Here is a 24488-nt window from a genome sequence, read left to right on the forward strand (position 1 = left end):
AATAAACAAGCGAGAATGATGAGAAAGGGCCGAAATACATTAAGTAAAATAAAATAAACAGCAAAGCCAAGAACAAAGCAATAAAAATAAAAGTAAGAAAAATAAAAACAACAAAAAAGTAACAAAAGCGAAAATAATCTGTAGACAAGAATCTTGGCTAAGCGTTGGTACGCAATGGCATGTCAAACAATACTGTTAAAGGTAAATGACATTTGCTGACATTTTTGTTTTCGCTCCAACTCCATCTTCCGCTTTATTATTTATTTATTTTATAAACTTTTTGTCTGGCGTGTTTTCGTTTAATTTTAGCAACATAATGTGAAAAATATCGCTTGGTGTACATACATACTATGAATTTACATATATATGTTTATAGACCCACGGTGTGAGTGAGTAAACCGCGTCGGTATGTCTTGTTCATAAATCTTGCTAAATTTGCGAAAAATCTCTGCATGAAAGGCGAAGTAGTTGACACAGGCCAAATAAAAGCCAGCATTCCTGCCGAAATTTGTAAGCGCCGGCAAGATTACGTTGGAAAAGGCGGTTGCGGCAACAACCAGCCGCCTTTGTGTTGGTTATACAAATATTCGGTCTCAGCATCGAGGTTATTTACATATGTAGCGTTACATGCATTTACATTATTTCGTGTAATTTAGGTCAAGCTGCAAATGACTAATATCTGTGAAGTTCCAACGAATATGCTCCATAAGCAGCACTTTCAAGCGAAACGCGAGTTATGACAAACTTTGATGACGAATCGGAAAACTCTTACGCGTAAGTAGTAAATTTTGTGGTGCGTAATTAGTCACACCTCGTTATTTTTGTTATAATTATTGAGTGCCATTTTTGAGGTTGTTCTGTGAAACTATACCAAATCAGTTAAAAAAGAATGCCTATCAGTTAAAAATAGCCTAAAGAAGCCGAAATAATTGTCTATGCGGGCGACATTGCTGTGATGATGGTTGCGAAAGAACTTTCCCTGATTCAAAATTTCTGCAATGCGATCACAACAAAAATTAAGGATTGGCTCACGGAAACTAAGCTGCAGCTGGCCGACGAAAAGGCGGAAGCGGTGCTTATCACAAGCAGAAGAAAAGCGGTCACCGTAAACATCGATAGATAAACGCAAAACCCACTGAGGTACCTTAGCGTTATGATTGAGACGAGACTGAACTTTAAAGCGCACGTTGAAAAAGCCTTTGGCAAGGCAGCTAAAGTGACAGCGTCCCTGTTAAGAATAATGGCTAACTACTACTACTAGTGGCTCTAGCCAAAGTAGGAGAGCCCTACTAGCCAAAGTCAGCCAGTCAACACTCATATACGCGGCTCCTACATGGGGAACAGCACTGCGCCTAAAAACAAATGTCAATAGAGTAAAGACAGTGTCCAGATTATGCGCCATTAGAGTGGCCTGTGCGTTTTGACGGTCTCACATGAAACCAGTGTCATTATCTGGTCTTATGCCACCGGATTTAATGGAGATAAGTAGAGTCTATCAAAACTCTAAAGCTATGAATAGGCGTCTAACGGCTGACGAGCGAAAAAAGGAGCGGCAGGCAGGCCTCGAAGAGTGGCAAAAATAATGGCATGGATGGGAGAAAAGGAAAAAAAAAACCATGATGTCAACACAAAATGTTCATTCTGCATCAGAGCCAATGAAAACGCAGAATATATCTTTTTCTCCTGCTTAAGATGTGTAGTGGAGATAACTACCATGGAACGAATAACACACCAAAGGACGACGCCCGACAATATTTTAAGTCACATGCTGCAATCAAAGCTTGTATGGGCGAAAATTAAAATGTGGGCCATAATAGTGATCCAAGAATTCGGGATAACGGAACGAAATGGCAGCAGAGAACCTTAAGACCAGCTAAATAATCCCGCAGGGAACAGATGGTGAGTGCGTAGTCAGAAGGGGCAAGGTTAGGGCTATAAGGCGAGCAAGGAAAACTTCCCACTCACTGTTTTCCAAATAGTTTCCAAGCGGTCTTGCAACATGGAATTATCATAGGTCTAGCTGATGAAAAAAACAAGGTCCACGACTGCATGCAAAAAAAATAATTAAAATACCTTTCATTCAATGACTAACTGCGTTCCCATGAGTTTTCAGAACAATGATTCATCATTTTTTCGAACAATTTTTATTGAGCACCTTAATATAGCATTTAGGGCTGTCTGGTTAGCAGTTAATTTGTGGTTAACTTAACCAGGTGTCCTTCTTTCGGTGAAGAACCTTTTTTTTAACTAGAACTTGATTGACAGATGACTGCTAACCAGACATTGCGAAAACGTCTTTTACACAAATGCGAGACATTGTAAACTTGAAATTCTTGGAACCTTATCAAGTCTACAAATCGTTTCGCTCAATACAAAGTAATTAAATTGAGTGCCATCGTTACTTTTCATTTTGTCGCGACAATTTCATTTAAGTTTGCGCCAGCGTCAACATTTTTCCATTAACTCTGATTCACTAAGTATACAGCACAGTTCTAAAGTATTTCTATAGAATTTTCACCTCGAAGCAACTGATAAGCGCGCCACGTTTATTTACAGTAAATGCTGATAGCGTCTATCGATAGTTGTTTGTCACTTGGCGAGCACTTTAAAGTACAAAGTATTATATATAATTTAAAAGTAGTTAATTATATAAAATACCATTTATAAGAGGTGCAGCTGTTTTCTGATAAAAAGTTTGTTGAGTGCTACTCAAGTCAAAAATTTTAAATAATGAAATCAACTGCCAGAATGAGATAACATTCATCTGTTTTCCTTTTCTGCTAAGAAAATAAAGACAAAATAAATATATTATGACTGCGCGGTGATTTCAAAACATCTGATAGTAAGTTCGTATCTCCCGCTCAATAGACACTATTATACTATATTATCATAACGAACTTTGAATCGCAGCACGTGTTCTTAGGTTGAGAAGTGAAGTGAAAGAAAAAGTAACGACAAAATAAATTAAAATCTGAAACTGGTTTTAGAAGCGCTACTTCGTAGTTCATTTAAATTTGAGATTTTCACTTTCTAACTACGCTCAATTTCTTTTGCTTCCTCAGCCTTAGCACCATTTTCTTACCTAATGCAATACTGCATTAGAAATCCAGCCAAGTAAGATCGATATCAATCAAACGAGTAACACAAATCAAATCTCTCAAATGTAAGTCAAGCAGTGAATCATATTCACACTCATATTTCGTCAGCTGATAGAGTACGAGTGACTTGCTACCAAGGCACTCAAGATATGTCAAAGGCTAGCCGGTAGATCCTGAGGCTGCAAGCCAGGTATTATGCGATGGCAGGATCGTAAGGCCTATCGTCACTTATGGAACGGTTGCTTGAACATCGAAGGCAACGTAGTCTTCGGTAGGTCTTCAACTATCGAAACTGCAAAGACTAGCAACGCCATGTTACTATTAGGATGTTTCAACCTAGCAAGGTTAAGAGAAATGATCAACATCCCCCGAGAAAAATCCCGTCTCCTAGCCGCACTCTCTACTGGGCACTGCAAGCTCAAGAAACGCTTGTCCAATATGCATAGTCTCTTGCTCAAACTTAAGCTTTGTGGTATGGCGGCATCATCGGACCTTATTGCTTTCGAAATGAGGCCAATAATGGCGTTACCATTAATAGCGAGCGTGTTTCTTCAAAAATGATGCTGGCGGGAACGTAAGCGTCAATGGCGACCGTTATCGCGCCATCATAAGCAACTATTTGTTGCCTGAAATTGAAGCTCGTGATCTCATCGAAATTTGGTTTCAACAAGACGACGCCACTTCCCTCACATCCCATCAATCAATGGATTTATTTAGCGAACACTTCGGTGAGTAGATAATTTCACAATTTGAGCCGATCGATTGGATACCAAGATTAAGTGATATCATACCTTTAGATTTCTCCTGTGGAGATATGTAAAGTCTAAAGTACATGCGAGCTATCTACCTTCGTTTCAGGCCTTTGACCAAAACATCACGCGTTTCGTTCACCATTTACCAGTGGAAATGCTCGAACTATTAGACTCAACGGATGAACCATCTGAGACGCAGCCGTGACCAACATTTGAAAAAAATGATCATCAAAAAATAAATGCCAATGAATGTTCTCTCGATTGATAATACACATTCCACATTAAATTTGAAGCTTCTGTGTTTTTTCTTTGAGAACCTTGAAATGGATCTCCCTTCACAGGAGCATTTTTTAGCATAAAAAGGTATAAAAAGATCAATTTGAACAGCAGCTAAATGCTATAGTGAATCGATATTGGCTATCTCAAAACTTGAAGGGTCTCCGACTTTCCCTCTGAGTGTCACCAAACTTCGTGGCAAACGCTTTTCAGGTTATAAATACACAAAATTGAATTATCTTAACTCGTGTGCAAAAGTTATCAATTCAAAATCACAAAAGAAAACCAAAAGCTAAGCAAATAAATGAAAGAAGACGTTCATTGTTTACAAAATGCGGCAAAATCAACACCCACACAAAATAAATCTAATACACACACCCCGAACACATACAGACAATGGCAGCGAAGAGCAAATAGAAATATGTATGACACCTTCCCTTCCTCTTATAAAATATGGCACACAAATGCCAATGAAAGATGCCAAGGAAAAGTGAAAAACAACACAGCGCCAACAAATGATCGAATAAAGACAATTGAGCGACCACGAAAGTAACCTTGTCGTTGTTGCGGCTGCTGGTTTTCGATTTTAGTTGAAACAAAGGCAAATGAAAGCGAATATTTAATAATGTTTTGTGAATGTATTATATAGACATATATACCTGAAATAAAGTGGGGTTTTTAATATTTTTTTTTAAATTAGTTCCTGTTAATTTATTTATTATTAATTTATTGTTTAATATATTATTATTAAATGTTAAAAGTAATAATGTTTAGATTTATATGACAGTATTTTTTACAAATTTTACTTTTTGAATAAATTTTGCTTCTCACACTGTCTAGAGTGCATACCGTGGGCATTGGCATTCCGCATTTCGCCTAATTGTAAGCAAAATAAAAAAAGCGTTGCCTACCTTTAGAAGTAATGACATGTGCTTGTAATTATAATATTATAAACTATATTGTGGTCTAAACATGGATCTTTCTGAGATACCCTTCTCGAAATTTGAGTCATGGACACGAACTTATGTTATATTTATAGTACTGATCCTAAGTTGGTCTCCGTGGCAGTATCTATGGGTTAAGCATTTGGAACTTGTTTTCATTTTTTTTTATCTTAGATATATTGCATATAAATATTAATAAAATATAAAGTTCCAACGTAAAAGCTTAAAAGCACCCACAGTGCTCATAAATAATTAAACTTGTGTATTCTTGGTGACATTATTAGAGCAGAACAGCAGAAAAGGCCAGTCAAAAGACAGACAGGCGCGGTACTCTAGGTAAGTTAAAAAAAAACCCCAATGAGCACGTTTAGATATACGGTATATGTTAAAAGTAATGGTATTCATAAGTATATGACAGTTTAAATATATTATTAACATTATGTTATGAAAAAATGAACCTGTGAAGGGTATTACAGCTTCGGTATAGCTGAAGTTACCGTTATTAAGACTTGACCTCCCAAGCGCGAAACAGTCAAGAAGGAAGTGTTGAGTTGTTTCCATCTCATCTTCTTCCAAACAGCTTCTCCAAATGACGTTTGGTGAGATTCCCAACCTTACAGCATGAACGCCAATAGGGCAATGGCTTGTTAAAAGTCCTACAACTAGGGAGAGGCTAGCCTTACTGAAGGCAAAGAGATCACCAGATCTTCTGCGATCAATCTTGATTAAAAAGGCTTTCGCGAAAGCGGAATACCGATGGTGACTCATCGCTGGCCACACTTCCGCGAAGCCGAGCTATCTAGTAGTAAAACACAAGAGAACATGGGAGCACCGATCCGCTGCCATTCTACCGATACCGGTTCTATGGTCCTTTTTCTTGTTAGCTCATCCATTTACAATATCCTGCGATTCCGCTATAGCGCGACAGCCATACCAGTCTTATCACAAGGACGCTCGATGCTATTGATAGCGAGTTTAGGCACTCCTCGACCAACCCTGAACGCTCTGTAAATGAGTTCAAGGCTAGTATCGCCGCTCAGCTATATGAGTGAATGGTTACTTTTCTAAAGGAGGCCGCACTCCGGATCAGCAGATCTACTCCTAACTTAATGGCTGCAACCTTGACTTGGAAGACACTGCAATGGTCAGTAAGTCTGCAACTGGAGTTGATAGAGAGACAGTAAACCACCAACCTTCACCGCAAGCATTGACATTTCCGTAAAGAAGCTCACTGCCTCTCTTCTCCAACGTCTTCTTCCCATCCATAGCTCCCTCGTCGGTATATGGGTAGAGAAGGAGCCGCCAGAGTTCGGTTTGGTCTAGAAGGTATGAAGTCAAAGTGTGTGCGGCTATCCGAGTGTTCAGATACATGTTCTATTAAGAATCCAAAGTTGCTAAATATAATAGCCACTTTCGCGGTCATACACCTTCCGGCGATGTCTACGTACACCATGTTCAAAATGGCGTTAAGTGTCATGGTTGGAGTGGAGCGTCGGACGTTGAACGCTCGTGAGTTTCTTTGCAAGTGTGATATTTTCTAGAGCCTCCACCACATAAAGACTCCATTGAACATAATTGTGTTATCTATGGTGTTATAGAGCTATACGACCACTTTCGATGAGAGACCCCAACAACTCTTGCAAATGGCTCCTCTACAACTCTTTGATATACAGCCCCAAGAAAGCTTCCTATTCAGGCTGAGCACTAGATATTTCACTGTATCCGCCAGTTGAAGGCGGTGCCATCAAAATCTTATATCTTCTAGTGATTAAAAACCATCTCGGTTTTACTTGGATTGATGGCGAGACCAGGTTTAGGTTAATAAATATTTAAATAATTTTCCACTAGAATTAACATACTTTCTTAATGTACTGTATGCTTTTGCAAACGTGTGTAATGCTTCATTTAGTCATGGACGCAAAACCGTGGACGGAATCAGCTGATATGACCAACCTAATCTCCTACCGCCCTTATACGTGGATATCCGCAAAAATTTGATTTATTTCGTAGAAAGGAGCCAGGTGATTGTTCTCATACAACACAGAGTGACCACTAGTAATATATCATATATGTAGTAATTAAAAAATTAACTTGAATTCATTTGATATATTCTTAAAATAACTCAAAACTAGGAGATTCTTATTTTTAATATTTTAATTTTAGCTTTGAATTTTTCATTATGAAAAATTATAACTAAAAACCTGGATGTGATTAAGAGAGCACAACCGTTAAGTTGTCACTACGGACGGGCGGCACGTCGGCGACTAAATGAAGCATAAAGCACCTAACGCCTCGACGGAGACATTCTCTGCCGTGTTGCACTGTTTTCTTTTTTTAACGTGGGCTGCTGCATTAAATTTTATGAATGCGCAGAAAAACACACATAAATATGGATATAAATATATATATCTATATACATAATAATATGTCTTCACTACATGCAACGTGTTTCATGTCAACAGCAAAACAAAAGACAATGAAAACAATTTACTTTAAGAAAACAACATAACCATTTATATTTGTTTGCACACAACTGTATATTTTAGTTATAGAAAATATGGTCACACATGGGCGAAAAGAAAATATACAAAACAACTGCATAATGAAGAAAAAATACAATAATAATGATGACAAATACAGAAACTGTGTGAGAAGCAATGGCAGGTCTAAGACACTTTCCAATGCATAGGTTTTTGCTCTATAGATACCGACAAGCATCGTTAACAGACCTTCAGATGTAGAAAATAGCCATGGTCTCATAATTCAAGCGAAGTTTTGTAAGTTATCGATAATCTTCGAGGCACTTCGATTCCATAGTAGAAGAAGAAAGTCTCTTGCAACGTCTGTATACATTTTGACTACCACCATGTTATGCTTTCTGTGGACAGAGAGCCATCATATGAAACAATTACCTAGTTTATACAGCCTGAGGACTTGTGGAACTTTCCGTTGTTAGTACACATATGTAGCTTCTATTTCATCAAACCTTGTTTTTGCGATAGAACGATCGACCGATTTCAAACATATAATCTTTCTAAGAGCTATCTCTAAAGTATGGTACATGAAAGATCCTAAAGCAAAGCTAGAGGAATTACCCATCCTTCAATGGCCTCGTTTTTTTTTGTTTTTTTTTGAGATCCCTAAACGTATCTATATTCTGAAAACTTTGCGAGAGATAAGCTTCAGAAGGAAAGGTTAACTTCAAGAGAAAGCTTTATTTTTATTTTTGTAGTCCCTTACAAAAGCTAATGGAGACCGTAATTCCTATTATGGATCAACGTGATCAGTACCCTATCCTCTCTGGTTGATTGGTGAACTCGGAGTCGGACCTATCATCCAAAGACTTTCAAAAAGAAACAGAAATATTTAAAACGAGCTTTAGCTGCCGCTACACACAGTAGGCGCCTTGTATAAATTTTATAGCTTCAACCAACCGGCCGCCAGTAAAAATACTATGTAACATAACCTAATATGCGGAATAAAGTGTAGGTGGGTAATGAGTGCTCTGTGCTGTACTCAACTAACTGAGATAACCAGACAGATGGTTGCTGCGGCGACCGCTATAGACGCCGTGGCTGACGGTTGGACGAGCTGTGAATAGTGTGGCATACAAAAGGCCATCAGCATGAATGACAGACAGTGTTTGACAAGGTTCATAGAAGGTGTAAAGGATGTGACGACCAAAGTGAACCACATTTCAACGCAGTCCTAACCTACTGACGAGGTAGTCACTTAACAAATAGGTACGCGTTGTTATTGTTTTTGCAATTGAAAGTGAAAAACAAAAAACATGGAAAGTGTATTTAGTCATGGCGCCTGTCGCTCATTAGCAAGAAAAATATATGTATACGCGAGTGTAGGCGGCATACACTGCATGCACTTGCAGACCAGCCTCTTATGGCCACGAGCGTGTGTTGGCAATTTGTTTGGGTGTGCGACGGCGGTAAGTAGGCGTTGAAGTGCGCGTGCACTCTGCCTTGACATTTTATTTTCTATTAAAAAAAAAACACAAAAAAACAAAAACAAGTGAAAAAGCGTTGTGAAATAAAATTACTGTAACTGAGGGGCGTTAAAGTGGCCAACGAGGCAGGTTTCCTGTTTGGCTAAGTAAATTAAACGTGTTTAAAAATGGCTAAAATGTTTTAGATTGTAAACTAACTGGAATTACGCTGTAAAGATGAAGTATTTTGAACATAAATAATATATAATATAATGGACAAAAAGAAATCAAATAACTTGTGGAAGATGCTTTAGTCTGATGGAATCCACTAGAAGTTCGAAACTGGTATGTAGAGCTCGCTCACAGTGCGCTGAAGACTTATCAAGGAGCTTTTGACCTCTTTGTCAATAGCATCAGATTGCTTTGTTATCCGAAATGGTATCGGGTCGAAAATAAATCTCTGAAACTGCAAAGCTCGAGAGTGAATCTATACCCCAATTTCATGAGATTGACGACGAGTCGATACTCCACTGTCGCCTTGTGTTTTAGCCTTGAATCTATGGAGCCCTCATGGACTTGCGACATGCTTGGGTGACGGATCACAGCTAGATCGCTTGAACTGCAAAGCTCGAGAGTGAATCCTTACCCAAATTTCATAAGATTGACGACGAGTCGATACTCCACTGTCCTCTTGCATTTTAATCTTGGATCTATGGAGCTCCCTCCCAGATATCCCCTAAACTACATTCTCTTGGCAAGGTTCATCTTGGCGCCATCATAGACGTTCTGACTGGGCACTGTTCAAAAAATTCACATTCGAGGAGTTTACACATCTAGACGGACGTAAACTGACAAATCTATATCTCAGAAGCCGAGGTGGAAGTATCAGATATTTTTATCTCAACGGCCCTGCTTCTGGCAGACTAAGCTTTAAAGAATTCGGTAGGTCCAAAGCGTTTCGCCGATCTATAAATTTAGTGATCTATATGTACGAGTTTAAGGACTAACTATTCAAGTGGAATCCTGCCTATATCCTTGGTACGAGGATCAGCTCTACGACCTAACCATACCTAACCAAAAACTGTTAAGATGCGATTTCAATCTGAAGAACTGATCGAGGTGACTGGAAAATATGGTATATAGCCCGAGGAAGTTTACTTTTTGTTATGACTCAGTCACCGAAAGTTGCGCTGTCTTATTCGGCCTTAAAACTATTGATATCGATCTGAAGATCCAAAAAGTCTGGAATTATTTTTATTTCCTGGGAAAGTAGAAGTCTTGTAAAGGCTTTTAATATGTTAATAGGCTTCAGAAAACTCAGAAGAAGAGAAAGTACAAGTTAGAAACACTGGATTCTATCGACATATCAACAGTCCCAAAAGGTTAATACTATTAAGGAAACGAGATAGACAGGTTACAGAATAAAATGATGTTGTTTTGAATCCTATAAATCCGTAAGAATGCTTATGTCTGAAAAATATCTCTTGGTAGAAAGACGAAATATTGGGGTTGAGGTTGAGCAGCAATATTTCAAGTGGCTGAAAGTCCTTAAAGGTAATCAGTTAATAAAGTTTAAACTCAAGTGAAATCGAGGGATGGTTTTAAGGTAGTCAAACAATAAAAAAGCTTTAGAGCTCAATGAAGGGAATATACATTATACATTTATACTGAAGCAAAAAATATTTGAGTTTCAAGAGTCCAGAAATACTCTTGAGAACAGAATACAAAAGCAGAAAACGTGCTCGGCGTTTTACAAAGGAGAATCTTGGACTACATCTAAAGAGTGAGATATTGTTCTTCATACACGATTCGACTACAAGCCATTGAACTTCACAAAAAGATGGATTTACTCACAGCTTATCATTATTTTTTAGTCTTCATATTTCTGGCGTCGATTTTGAAAAACAAAAGAAAGGGTGAAACGAAAAGTCGTCGATTGTTTGTGAGAAAACAACACTAATCATACAAATGAACAGCAAGACAACAAATTATGGAAAACAATGAAAGGCAAAAAGCAAAAACAAACAGCTAAAGAAAGTGACAAGAAAAATTGCAACTTTGCATGAAAATTCTCAGTTAAGTGAGGCATAAAGCAAGTGGAAAATTCAATTAGGCGCCCAACTGACAATGTATAGTATATAGACGCCTTACGTCAAGTGGTAGCGTAGTCAAGTGTAGGTGTACCGAACAGAGTCTCAAGTGTATTAAATACTAGTTTCGAACAAATACACGAAAGAGGGAGGTGGTTGCGTTAGTGGCTTACAAAAATCGGAGAAAAACAGTATATTACAAAAGGCGGCGCCAATTGTGGCGGCAACTAAAATGAAAGGCATTGAACTAAAATAGCAAAAAGACAACCATTTCATAACAAAAGGCAGGGCTCTAAGCTTGTACAAAAAATACTTTGCCTTACATAGCTATAAAGTAAGTCGCGCTAAAAAAAGGGTGCGTCATGAGCAATACATATCGAGGCAGTCATATGTGCTTAGATTTGTCGTCGCATTAATATTTAATGTTGCAATAAAATTTAATGGTTATGGCCAACTGTTTTCAGCTACGTATCTGCTAATATATCTGAAAGGTGTGAGATCATTTCACACCACAAGTGACAAAATCGATATTGTCTTGCTTATTTGGCACTGAAACGAGATCGAATACCGAGAATTTTAGTTTTGGCATAGAATTGGAATGAAATAATTAAAGTTGTTGCCTACAATCAGGCGTAATACACATATTTTAGCAAAGTCGCACACCCAACACGTGTCAACAAGTACAAAATGAGGGGGTTTTCAGTTTTTTTTAATTTTAACTTAAATCTGCGCAGAAAATGGAAATTTTTCATAACCACATTTACGCCCACAGTCATAATCTTCATTCTTATTTATGAATGATGATTATAAATCACTTTTTTTTTTGAATTTCCAGAGATTATGTGGGTAGTATATGTATATGAATTCACTAGAAGTCCAATTATGCGATTATATATTAACAGCTTGTCATATGCCATAAACTCATGTAAATAAGTACGGCAGCATTTGGAAGTTACTCCACAGGGTGCTTATTTACGAAAATGGTTGCACCTAAACGCCAATTTATTTCGGTGTTTCAATTATGGATATTTTCGCTTTAAATAATACGTAGTAGTGGGTTAGCTAAGAATAACTTCTGTTGAAAGTGATGTGGTACTTACGACAAAAAGTCTTTTCAAAGCCTCTGCTGTGTATGAAACAGTTTTATTTTCGTAGAATAATTAACCAAGAACTTATCTCACGAAAATATAAGTGTGTTGCGTCAAAAAAGTTTTTAGAACTAAAATTCTATAACTGAATTGCATACTGGAAGTTTATTATTGAATTTAGTAGATTTTTATTAGGTTCAGAACTCGGCTAAAAATTTGCCTAAATGTAGGCAATGATTTATATTTTATTTGTATTTCCGAGATCTAAGTTCTGCTTCGTATCGAGCTTAGGATAAATAGTGATTTATATACATTTGAACTCACGGATCACCTAGATAGTCAAAAACACAAACCATTTAGTGACGCTGTTAATAAAAATTAGTATTTTTCCGGTTTATAAAAGCCGAAGTTAAAACGGCCAAAAAATATTTAGCAGTTGGGCATGAAGTAGAAATGAGCACTCCATGACTTGAAATTGAGCGCAATTTCGGCACAAGGTTTTTAGGAATCCACAGAACTTCCAAGCTAACGGTATAGAACTCCAAAATGTGAAATCATTTTGTTTTTAGGGCAGTATTATATCTCTAAAGGGAGGATAAAAGGAAGGCTAAGCACACTTCTACTCGGATTCGAAACATGGAATCTAGTAGCCTCTGACATCCAAAGCTGCAAGTTTTCACAAACCGTTGCAATTTGGCATTTTCTGGCACGTCACCGTCATATGGTCACGCACAAATCAAAAACCCCTGTGGGCCGAAATTCTGGGCCGGCTGGTTCGGTCATATACTGAAACGAGTTCCAGACAGAAAAATCCGGAACACTATCGACCGTTCCCACGACAGTCTGGTATACATAACCAGAACGAATCCAGATTTTTGTCAGGTCAAGGACTGTCAACAATGCAGAATTCTTCCGCTATAACAAGAACAATGCAGTCGACGGAAAGTCCGACCCGGTCAAGTTAAGTTTGGTTAGGTTTGATGGCTGATCCAGAAATCACACTCGGACTTTGTGAAGACACAAAACATAGAATTCGTGTTATTGGAACTTATCAGCAAAACGCCTTGTGGCCAGTAACAAATTACTCAGACGTTTGATTTCAATTTCTACCAGTTCGGTGTGATATCTGAAAGTGTGAGTAGTCTTGATGTTTCCATCTCGTATTTTCCTCCAAAAGCTTTTGCAGCTGGCGTTCGGTAAGATTACCAACCTTACAGCATAGACGCTGATAGAACAATGACGATTGATCTTGGGTCAAAAGAATCTTCCGACAACACATGAACCGATGGTAATTCAGTGTTAGCCACACACGTGGAGACGGGAACACCGACCGGTTTTTATTCTAATTATAGCGGAACTAGAGGACACTTCCTTGTCACTTCATCACCTTTACAGTTGCCTGCGATTTCGCTATGGTCTGGTACTCATACTAGTATTTTCAAAAAGAGACTTGACACCATTAATAATGAGGTTAGGCATTCCTTAAGAAGAAATTAAAATATGGCTAGCAGAAGATCGATGCAAATGGAAGAGTCTCAAAGAAGCCCTTGATCCAATAAATCTTCTTTCATAATGATATCAATCTATGAATTTGGCTTTCTCATGTATCCTTATCTCGTTCAATTTTCGGTAAACCTTTTCAATAACTATTTAAGTATTTTCAAAATTTAATCTCGCCCTTAAACTAAAGAATTTTACAGAAACGCGACAATACGCGCCATTAAAATAAATATCAAGTAACAAATATCGAATTTTGCTCACGCGAAAATAAGTTTTTTTATTACTTCTCATACCACTTCATTACCTGAGACATGCTAAGCTCAACATGCAACAATTCAATAAAGAGTCGAAGTTCACAACAGGGGTGGAACTACCACACCAAACAAGCGACAGTCGAATTTTTCGAAACAATTTAGAGCTATAGTTTTGGTATTAGCGCGACTGCTAACAAATGTATCTGCATAGAAGGTAAGTTAGCTTATGGCTTTTTTGTGAATAAATTTTATGAACTTACAAACGCAAAATAACAGTTTATGCATTCGGCTTGACAGTAAGTATTGACTACAATGCAGACACATCAACTAAGAAGGGTCTAATGTATTACATATATATGTGTGTGTGTGTGTTTTTCCAGCGACAGTTTAGTACTTTGACATTAAGAAGCCAATCGGTGGGGTCGAGGAGCAAAATACTCTTGCAAGTAAGGTCAATGCGGTAGACACGAAAATAAATGAATCAGACACCACTTTTGGTTGTTGTTGTTGTTGCTAATACCTACGAGACATGTGCGCCGCACAAAGCAACGTTGAATTTCTTTTGTCAGCTGTATTTCTTTCGCGTATTTTTACATGCACTGTTTCAGATTTAATTTGGTTTCTGTAAACTTTGCTCTTCCTGTCTCACCATAATCAGCCAAGCAGTGCATTTTCTAGAATTCTAAAGTTTAAAATAAATGCGCTGAACTATTGATTGTTGCAACGCGTTACTCTGTGCGGATGCCTTATGTTTGTTTAGCTATTTTAGTCATTGTAATAGTCAATATATTGTCGTCATGGCTCGCGCTGTTGGCTTTCCAGCTGAGTTGCGTTGCATATGGCATTTGAGTAGCATTTCTCCTTTATTTGCTCTTTGGTGCTATTTCTAAGCGCAGACATGTGATGCGTTAACATATGCCGTTGTAATGAAAACATTTGTGCTGAGTAAATATTTTTTGATTGAATTGATTTATTTTGAGAAGATTACGCACAGTCTTCTTCAGCGAAAAATGCACTTTCACAAATGCTAAATAATTTTTGTGGAAAATTTTGCCAAACAAATATATTTTTATAAGCAGAAAATAGTAAAATATGAAATTTTTTACCTATAATTTTTATTTATTGTTTTTATTATTTATTGTGTGTTGCTATAAAATTATAGCGAACTCAAAAAGTTATCTGATGCTAAAAATTTGATTATTCTGTTTACAAAAAAGTTTAAAAACCATGTATTTCGATAATTATTGAATTTTTTACTTGCTATAAAAATTAAAAAATTATTTAATTCTAAAAAGTCTCTGATTCTTTTTCCAAATATGCTTAAATACTAAGAACTTGGGTAATTGTTGAATTTCTGACTTGCTATAAAATTATAGCAAACTCAAAAAGTTATTTTATGCTAAAAATTTTGTTATTCTGTTTACAAAAATGTTTTAATATCACATGTTTTCATAATTATTGCATTTTTTACTTGTTATAAAATTATAGCGAACTCAAAAAGTTATTTCATTCTAAACATTTTGTTATTCTGATTTCAAAAATGTTTAAGAACCTAGAACTTTCAAAATTTTTAAATTTATGAGCTGCTATAAAATTATAGTAAACATAAAAATAATTTTCATTCTTACGATTACCCACAAAAAGCCGTTTTGTAACTAAAATATGTTTCCTAATAAGTTTAATTTGCTATAAAAATATTATAGCAAAAATTTTCTGACAATTTATGCCATTGTGGGTTACAAAAAACGGAGCGAAAAGAAGAAACGACTGGCGTGCGGTTGTTAACTCGGCTATAATCGCGTAAGCCGTAGACACCGCTTACGCGATTATAGCCAATTAAGAAGAGGAAGAAGGTTACAAAAAACAAAGAAAAAATATTTTAATTTATTTAAAAACTCACTAAGCATACTTTACAATGCATATTTAAAAGTCTGAAAGCCTTGCTTTAAAAAATTTATGGCTTTGTTTTAATTTACAGCATGTTTGCTATAAAATGATAAGTGACATTTATACTCTTTATAGGGAGACAAACAGCCATAAAAATTATTCCGCTATTTTGCAATTTAAGTGCATTTGTCTGAGGCGGCCGAAGTCAACACATTATTTATATCTCGATAAATAAAAGGTTACGTCAATTTTTTTGAATTTTGTATAATGAAAATACAGCACTCTTTATAGCAATATTGACAAAATACTCATTTGTTAACTTGCTATAAAAATGTATTGCTATAAAAAGTAAATGTAATTACTTTCAGGTAATTTTAATTAATTATTTATTCTAAAATACTAGTAAGTTGTAATTAATATTATATTAGAATTTTATGAAGTGAGTAGTTAATGCGATTTTGTTCTTGATATAAAAATTATAGCACAAAAGTGAGTGGTTTCAAAATTTGACTTTATATACATTTTATAATTAAATTGCTTACTTAAGAAATTTTACAGTAATTGCTCAACTGTACCTTGCTATAAAAAATTATAGCAAGTAAAATATTGAATTTTTTAAGAAATCGTATTTAACAAGATATATTGGGCTCTAAATAATGTGAATTCATGATTACTATAAAATTATATGAACTTTTATAGCAACTAAAAAATTATTTTTGCGTTGTATACATACATATGTATGTATATATGTACATATGTATGTACATGTACCCATAAACTCCACAAACATTCAATCACAAAAGACCTCGCCTCAACAAGCGCTACCTTTACGAGTACCCAAGTGAGTCATATTTCTGCAATATTACCGCAATGTGGCAGTGTCTTGAGAACCTTCAATTTAATTTTTTCGAAATTGACTTTTGGGTTTTTGGTGGACGGCATTCCATGAGCTTGTGAGCAGCGTTATGTAGTATGTACTCGTATGTAAGTTATGTACAAAAGTGCCCGATCAATCACATATTTTATATGCAGCACTTGAAGACAATCCGCGCCGTTGCTTACCAGCAAATTTTTTTCTCAAATGTCTGTCTTTTCCATTGTCTAATTTTGTGTCGTAGTTGGTGTTGGAATGAAGAGTTTGGCGTTTTCACTGCTAATTTGTGAGGCAATGCTTTTGTACTCAGCATTCATAGAAAATGTTATACTATGTTGTATATACACATGTACATATGTATATACATGTACATACATACATATGTGCTTATGTGTGACCTGTCATTATGTACTTCAAGGCTTCACGAAAAACATTGCAACAATATAACATTTTTGTTGATATCATGGCTTTTGTTACATGTACTTGTTGTTGTTTTTGTGGCGGGCTTAGATTGTAGCGGATGCTGCCGTTTTAATGTAATGGAAAAAAATTTCTTTGATGTGAAAAAAAAATAAATTTAAAAACTTTTCAAGCTAACAATTGCAAGTACTTGTGGTGGAAGCGGAGGCGTTGCTGATGGAGATTGGTGGGTTTCTTCGAACATAAAATGTCGAAAAATATACAAATTCGAGTGAAGTGAATGAAATGTGTGAAATATTTTTGCCACAGAATTTGAAGCAGGGGTCGTTGTTGATAAACAAAATTAATATTATTACAATTAAAAAAAATTAAAATTATATTTTTTATAAATTTTTTTAATTAAAATTTTATTCTTTTTCAATTAAATACATTTTTCAAATTTCCCGTTTAATTTCGTTTTTGATTCTCAATTTAAATATTTTTTCCATCATTCTTAGTCGAATTTATTAACTCGTGCTTGCCATATTCGTAACTTATACACACACACCCACAGTTATAATTATGTGCTTTGTTGTTGCTATGGAATAAATTTTGTTACTTTACAGCTAGTTTTCTGTTTATATTATTTGCTTTTCTTATTGCATAATTCCATTCACTGGTTAGCATTGACGTGAGGCATCCAAGCTGGTGCACAGAGTGTTAAAAACGGTAAATTGTGAATAAAAAATTTTTAAAAAATATAAAAAAATTTAAAAATAAAATAAAATATATACAGTAATAAAAAAAAATAAAAATAAAAAAATAATATAAAAAATAGAAAAAAATATGAGAATTTTTGCTTGAAAGGTTCTTTTTATTAAGAAATAAATAAAAATAAGGTACGTTTGCTGAATTTATGTACTTTAAAAATCAGTGATTCATTCCGAAACATTTTGGATGCCCTTGATATCGTTGCCGATCTCCCACAGGGCCTTAAAATCTATTCTCTTATGATTTTGCTGAAGAAGAGAGACGATAACATAACTTGGCAATATAACCCAATGAGAAATAGAAACTATAGACGGAGAGCTACGATCGGATCAACTGAATACCTAAAACTGTTTTATGAGTCTATAAATGCTCTATCCCTTCTATAACAATATTTATCGAAAATATTTCGCCATTCACACCACTGTCGCATACAACCGGCTTCAGCGATAGACGCTTTGCACAAGTCGCGTTTTAGACGCGCCGACGTCAGCGAAACTTTTCTACACACATACACTCACAAGTATTGTTTTTGTTATTGCACAAAGCACATTCTTTATCTTCACATTTCGGTTTCGACGACTTCTGCAGCTGAACGATGGACTGAGTTTGTAGACGACGACGGGGTAAAAATGTGGTACAAATACGAAATGCGAATGTAGCAATATGAGTGTTGTTGTTGTAGCTAATGTTATTTGTACTCATGGTGGCATGTACATAACTTTTTTTGTTGCTTTAAATAAGCTTTTTAGATAATTTTTTTTTGTTGCTTTATTTTATTTATTTTTTCTGCTGTTTGTTTTTGTAATTTTCTTTAACCATTAGGCCACGTTCAAGCACCGAAACGCTTAACAACAACAACAACACAACGAAGTATAGTTTAACGATTTGCGCCAGCGATTAGAATGTGCCACACAAAGGTAGACAGCAAATGGGCAAAACTTTTGAATTTGAACTGGTAGCAGGGAATGAAGAAGCAAACGAAAGCGCAGCTCACGAAAGCATGAAACATTAGCGAGCGTTAATTTTTGTTGTTGTGCGATTTGTTTTACGTTTTTTTGGTATTTTTAGATTGTTGTATTGGTGTGGGGTATTTTTTATTGTTACTTTATGCTTTATAACGCTAAATCATTTTAAATTGCTTTCAAATTCGGCGATTTACTGACGTGACGACGGGACAAGCTATCAAACTATAAAACAATACTACTACAAAAAAATAAATATTTTTTTTTAAGCTGTGAACATGTGAACATTCATTAAAAAACTCTGATATGCACATATTTATATGTAATAAAAAGGCACATACACACGCATAAATCTTGTCAGCGGCTACTATCTGCCGCTTTGACCTTGAGACTGGAAATAAAATCGAGATTTGGAAATCAAATAAAAATTAACGAAATGTAAAAAATTCAATGGCAACAACAAATACACATAAACGGCATTAGAAAGAACGCCGAAAACGCGAGTGTAACAAAATTTCATTGCCACGAGAAACAGGCCAAACTGGATTTTAATACACGCACGCACACACACACGCAGGCACAGAGATGCCGAGCTTAGATTGCGTTGGTATTTAAAAATAAACATACAAACTACAAAAATAAATCAACGAAAAAATATTAGCGCAATTTAATAGCAAACAGAATTTCGACTCAGACGGCCATAAACTGGAACTGTGCACATTTGCAAATAATTGCCAACAGCACTTAGTGACAGTTTATAAAAATAAGCAATTATCTTATGCTAAAAATAATTATTTGTGATCAAAGGAAAATAAATTAACGTTAAGCACGGCGAACATTTGTTAAAAATTTCAACAAATTTAATTTAGTTATTATTACTCATGAGTTTATGGTAAAATTATCAATATATTTTATTTTGAAACCAGAGTTTCAACATACAATTAAGTTTAATTACCGGTTTTATGCGTTTCATGCAATGTTTTTACTCTTTGTGTTGAAAAAATTTTGGTATAAAATTATAGCAAGTAAAAAAAATAAAGAATTAATTCACCTTTTATACCTTTTTGCACAGGTTTTTAGCATTTTTGATGAAAAAAGCTTGCTATAAAATTATAGCAAGTAAAAAAATAAAAAAATAATTAATGCGTTATGCTTTTTTGCACATTCTTTTACGATTTCGTATTGAAAAAGTTTGCTATAAAATTATGGCAAGTAAAAACGTAAACTATTAATTCACTATTATGCCATTTTGCACATTTTTTATGATTTTGTGTTAAAAAAGGGTTGCTATAAAATTATAGCAAACTCAAAACCAAAAATATTGTTATAAAAACGAATTAATTTGAACTTTTCATACACTTCTCGCTCATTTCAGTTAGTATTTCATTTGCTATAAAATTATAGCAAGTTGCCTAGAGTGTGCCAACGCGAAAAAATAATATTTTTAAAAGTTTCAACGACGACGAGCTTTAACTTTGTTTTTTAAAATTGTTAGTCAATTTATTTGGATTTTCATTGGAACTGCAAACATTACATTATTCTTAAAATTGTTTATTTATTTTATTTGTTTACTTTATATTGTTTTTCCTTTATTTTGTTATATATTTTTATTTGTTTCAGTTATTTTTAGATACACTAATATACTTTTTTTTTTAATTTTTACACATTTTGCATATTTCTAGGCTGCTAAATTCAATTTCTAATTATAACTGTAATATTTAATTGAATATATAATATGCCCACAAATAAAGTACACTGTTTTATTTTGTGTATTTTCTCAAATTATCTTCAATTTGAATTGAAAAATTTTGCAACAAACCACAGCACAATTCCCACCATTGATATTTTCGCTCATTTTCTGAAATTCTCAACTTGCTGTATATAAACAATTCACATTCACAAAGCGCCCCGTTATTTTTAATAATTTATTATAGCACATTTTTCCACGAACCATTCTTTTTTTTGATATTTTTTAAACATTTGCTTTTGTGGGTTTTTATACGCATGTTTTTTCATGTTGAGTTTTGCTGTTATGTAGATATGTAAACACTCGAAAGTAGCACACCATTTTTTCACTACATTTATTTGTATAATTATTTAACAACAAATTCTCACGTTATTTTGGAACACGCTAATGAGCAACACTCGCTTTTCGTTGTTAACAATTGTTGTTACTAAGATTGTTACGGTTTTTTGCGATGCACTCACTCACTAAGGCGTTTTTATAGCTTGTATTACGAGCTATAAAAATTATAATATCGGGTCATTTGCATCGCCGATGTATTAAAGACACATGTACACACACACATGTAAGTTTGATTGTGTGTGGCAGCCACTTCGCGTACGCGTAAATAAATAAGGGAAAGTAAAATTATGCGCAGCTTTTTCTGTATTTTTCCAAACAACTTTTTTGTACACACGTACACACACTTATGAACACATGAAGATTTTTTCAACTCATAAGAGGTAGATACTCACCCGCACAGGCACAATTTGCACAGATTCGCCAACGATCTGCGTTTACTGCGTCGCCGATTCTTCTGGTAGTAGACGGTCGTCGAACCGTTCTCAGCATCCAATACTGTCTGTTGTAGCACAACACCCGCGCCACCACCCATACCGCCACCCCCGCTAGCACTTTCACTCGTCGCGCTTGTGGCGCCCGTCGCATCATAACGTTTATGTGCACCACTTTGGCCACCAATACTACGTACGCCCAGCGCTACAGACTCGGTGACACCGTGTGCCGCCGCATCAACACCGCCCGACGCACCGTCGCCACCGCCAACGCGATACGACGTTTGCGTTGTCTGCGCCAATTTCGCCAGTCTCGCAGACGTACCCAATCCCGTATTGAAACCGCCAAAACTAAGTGCCGTTGTTCTAGCTTGTTGTCGCTGGTATTGTTGTTGTTGTTGCTCTTGTAATTGTTGCGTTCTTGCTCTCGAGGCGGCGTATTTATCGCGCTCGCGACTACGTTCATTTCTGAGACGTACTTGCCCGGCAGCGCGGCCAAGACTGTTCGTTGTGTTGCCAAACAAATTGCTAAGGAAGCCCGTCGCTATGTTGGTAGCCGACAACGACGATGCGGTCGCTGCCGTCGGCTGTGTTGCTGTTGAGTAATCATGGAGATAGTAGCGTGAGGTGGCAATGCTGCCGCGTTTCGCTGGTTGGCGCGCACCACCGCGTCCACTGTGGCGTATGAGCAATTCAGTCTCGGAGTCAGAGTCTTCGGTTTCGCCATCGAAATCGCGTAGCTGTATTTCGCTATCGGCCACCATGGCAGTGTGTTAGTGTATGCACAGAACGCACAAAAAGTGTGTGAATACGAAAAAAACAACAGCAACAATAAAGTATGCGTAGAAAAAAAGTTCGAAAATACCAAAAATAGAGAGCTGGAGGCAGAGAGCGTTGATTTAATTTGAAATATTGTATAATAAAAGGCAGAGAGCGGTATTTTGGTCGTCGTGTGGTCTTTTCTCGGGCACACGCGTCGTTTATTTGTTTGGCTATTTGGAGAGCATGTTACAATTTTTAATCCAATTGACTTTGCGTTTGTTTGGTTTTTTAGTTTTTATACAGGCAATACTGAGCGTTTGTTATGCTATTAGCTATTTCACTTTGTCTCTTTATTGCCGTATTTCTAGCGCGAGCGTATATTTTTAACATCACCATAGTTCTTTGGCTAATTTGCACTGTCAACATTCGTCGTTTTACTACTGTAGCTGCCGGTGACGACGCTCATCGCTTGGTGCCGTTTGCGGTGATTGGCTGCTGTCGCCTTCAGCGCAACGCAGTTGTTCTGTTTTTAATTGACCGCGTTAGTAACTTAAATGTGCATCAGCAATGCTCAGCATGGTCTGGCTTATTGCCTTGCTATATATTTTATTTGCTTTTGCAATTTATGCCAATTGCTTACTTGTTGTTGTATTTCTATTATTTTGAGCGCGCACAAGTGGTGGCATTGATGAGCTGGAGGCTGCTGATGTCAGCCTCGCTGATGTGCTTTTGTTTTCTCACTTCGTTTTTTTTTATTTTGTCCGCTTGAAAGACAGTTACCAGTTAAATTCACTTTAACTCATTTATTTATTGACGAACTTTATGGAAATTTATTTCCGATGCTTTTTTAATGTTAATTTTTAAATGCTTTAACGAGCGACGATATTTTGTTACTAATATTGAAAAAGGGAGAGCAAAAATTTTTAATTATAGTTATTTAAGAAACAAATTTCGGACAATGAATAAGTACTTGAGGACGATCAGGGACCAAATTTGCAACTATGACATTTACAAATTTTAAAACACTACGAAATCAAAGACGCGAAGTTTTTAGTAATTAAAAAAATTATATCTGAGGATTTTAAGTAACTTCATAAAGCAAATGAGCTAACCTAACGTCGCCCTCTACTGAACCTTTTGTGTAATCAAAATTATTTACTTAAAAATACAATGCCATATTAGTAAAGTTTATTATTTTATTGTGGTATATCATTATTATTTCTCTTACAAAATTTATTTAACAAAGACTCAAAACTCTTTCACTGCTCGCAGCAGTAAGTAAACAAACTTAGATTTTCTTTTTGTATAATTGGAAATTGATTTCAACAACTAATGGGGTTTTTGTTTTTGACGAATATTTATTACAAAAATGTGTTAATTTATATAGAGCTAATAGAATTCAAGCTGTAGAATTAAAATTGTGCATCAGCATTTTAGAAATTCATTATAAATCAAAAACTTTGCACTATTCAATTCAAACGAAAATATAACATGATGTCATTCAAGGAAGTAATTAAACAAAAAGCATAAATTCGTTTAAATCGCAATTTAAAACTTTTCACTTTTGTGTAGCCACGACACCAGAAAAGGGCAATACCGCGCACGAATGAGAATAATTGAAAGTACTGCGAAAGGTCTTTAACTTGCAATTATTATTGCAGTTTTTTTTCACACATATACAGCGTTTAAAAACAGGTTTTGAGGTGTATATATTGCATACAGCAGTATCCATTGATACCACAAATACACCTGTTCAGGGCGAAACGTTCATTTAAGTACTTCCAATTTCATTTAATTATTTCTTATCAGATGGCAGATTGCAGATTGATTGTGGCGATAGTAAAAACCATTGAATTTTGTAACTATTCTTATATTAATTTAAGTGATTGAAACTTGTTGAAGATTAGTTAGCACTATATATGATTGCAATGACTTCACCCGTCGCGATTGCGTGGCACAACTTTGCTAAATTTTTTCGTAATTTTCACACATTTAACGAAATTTTAATGTGCATATTTTAAGTCCTTCACATTACCCGTTATTTTAGTTTCACTCTGAATTGCGATTTATGTTATATTTTTGTCATTTTTTTAGACTTTTACACAATTTATTATAGATAAATATTTTTCACTGGGCGCGCTTGATTTCACTTTGCACATCTTTTAATTGGTTGTGTTCGCATTTACGAATTTGCGAATGTCAAATTACTGAACAGCTGATTATTAGATTTTCCTTTGCACGCTCTTCGTGTTTGCAGTGTTGGAAACGGCGGTAAATATGAAATCATAACGACAAGCTGATCAGCAACAAGACGGGCAATAGTTAAATAACAGCTACACTCGAGTGTTCACATTTAAGTAATACATAAGTTAAC

At 35.7% G+C, this 24488-nt stretch overlaps 1 protein-coding gene across 2 annotated transcripts in view; it reads right to left on the reverse strand.

Annotated features, from left to right (window-relative positions):
• Positions 1-24284, reverse strand: part of LOC105232425 (probable phospholipid-transporting ATPase IIB) — a 38695-nt gene extending 14411 nt beyond the window's left edge. The window contains exons 1-2 of one of the 2 annotated variants that reach the window (XM_011214097.4): positions 24150-24284; positions 21314-23007 (exon numbers count right to left, since the gene is read on the reverse strand). In XM_011214097.4, coding sequence (XP_011212399.2) covers positions 21314-22116 — 803 coding nt within the window. In that variant the 5' untranslated portion in view covers positions 22117-23007; positions 24150-24284. Of the gene's footprint in view, positions 1-21313; positions 23008-24052 lie in introns of both variants that reach the window. The other variant, XM_019992444.3, reaches the window with a different exon arrangement.
• Between the last annotated feature and the right edge of the window lie 204 nt (positions 24285-24488).

Source organism: Bactrocera dorsalis, chromosome 1 (assembly GCF_023373825.1).
Source record: "Bactrocera dorsalis isolate Fly_Bdor chromosome 1, ASM2337382v1, whole genome shotgun sequence".
NCBI classification, from domain to species: Eukaryota; Metazoa; Arthropoda; class Insecta; order Diptera; family Tephritidae; genus Bactrocera; species Bactrocera dorsalis.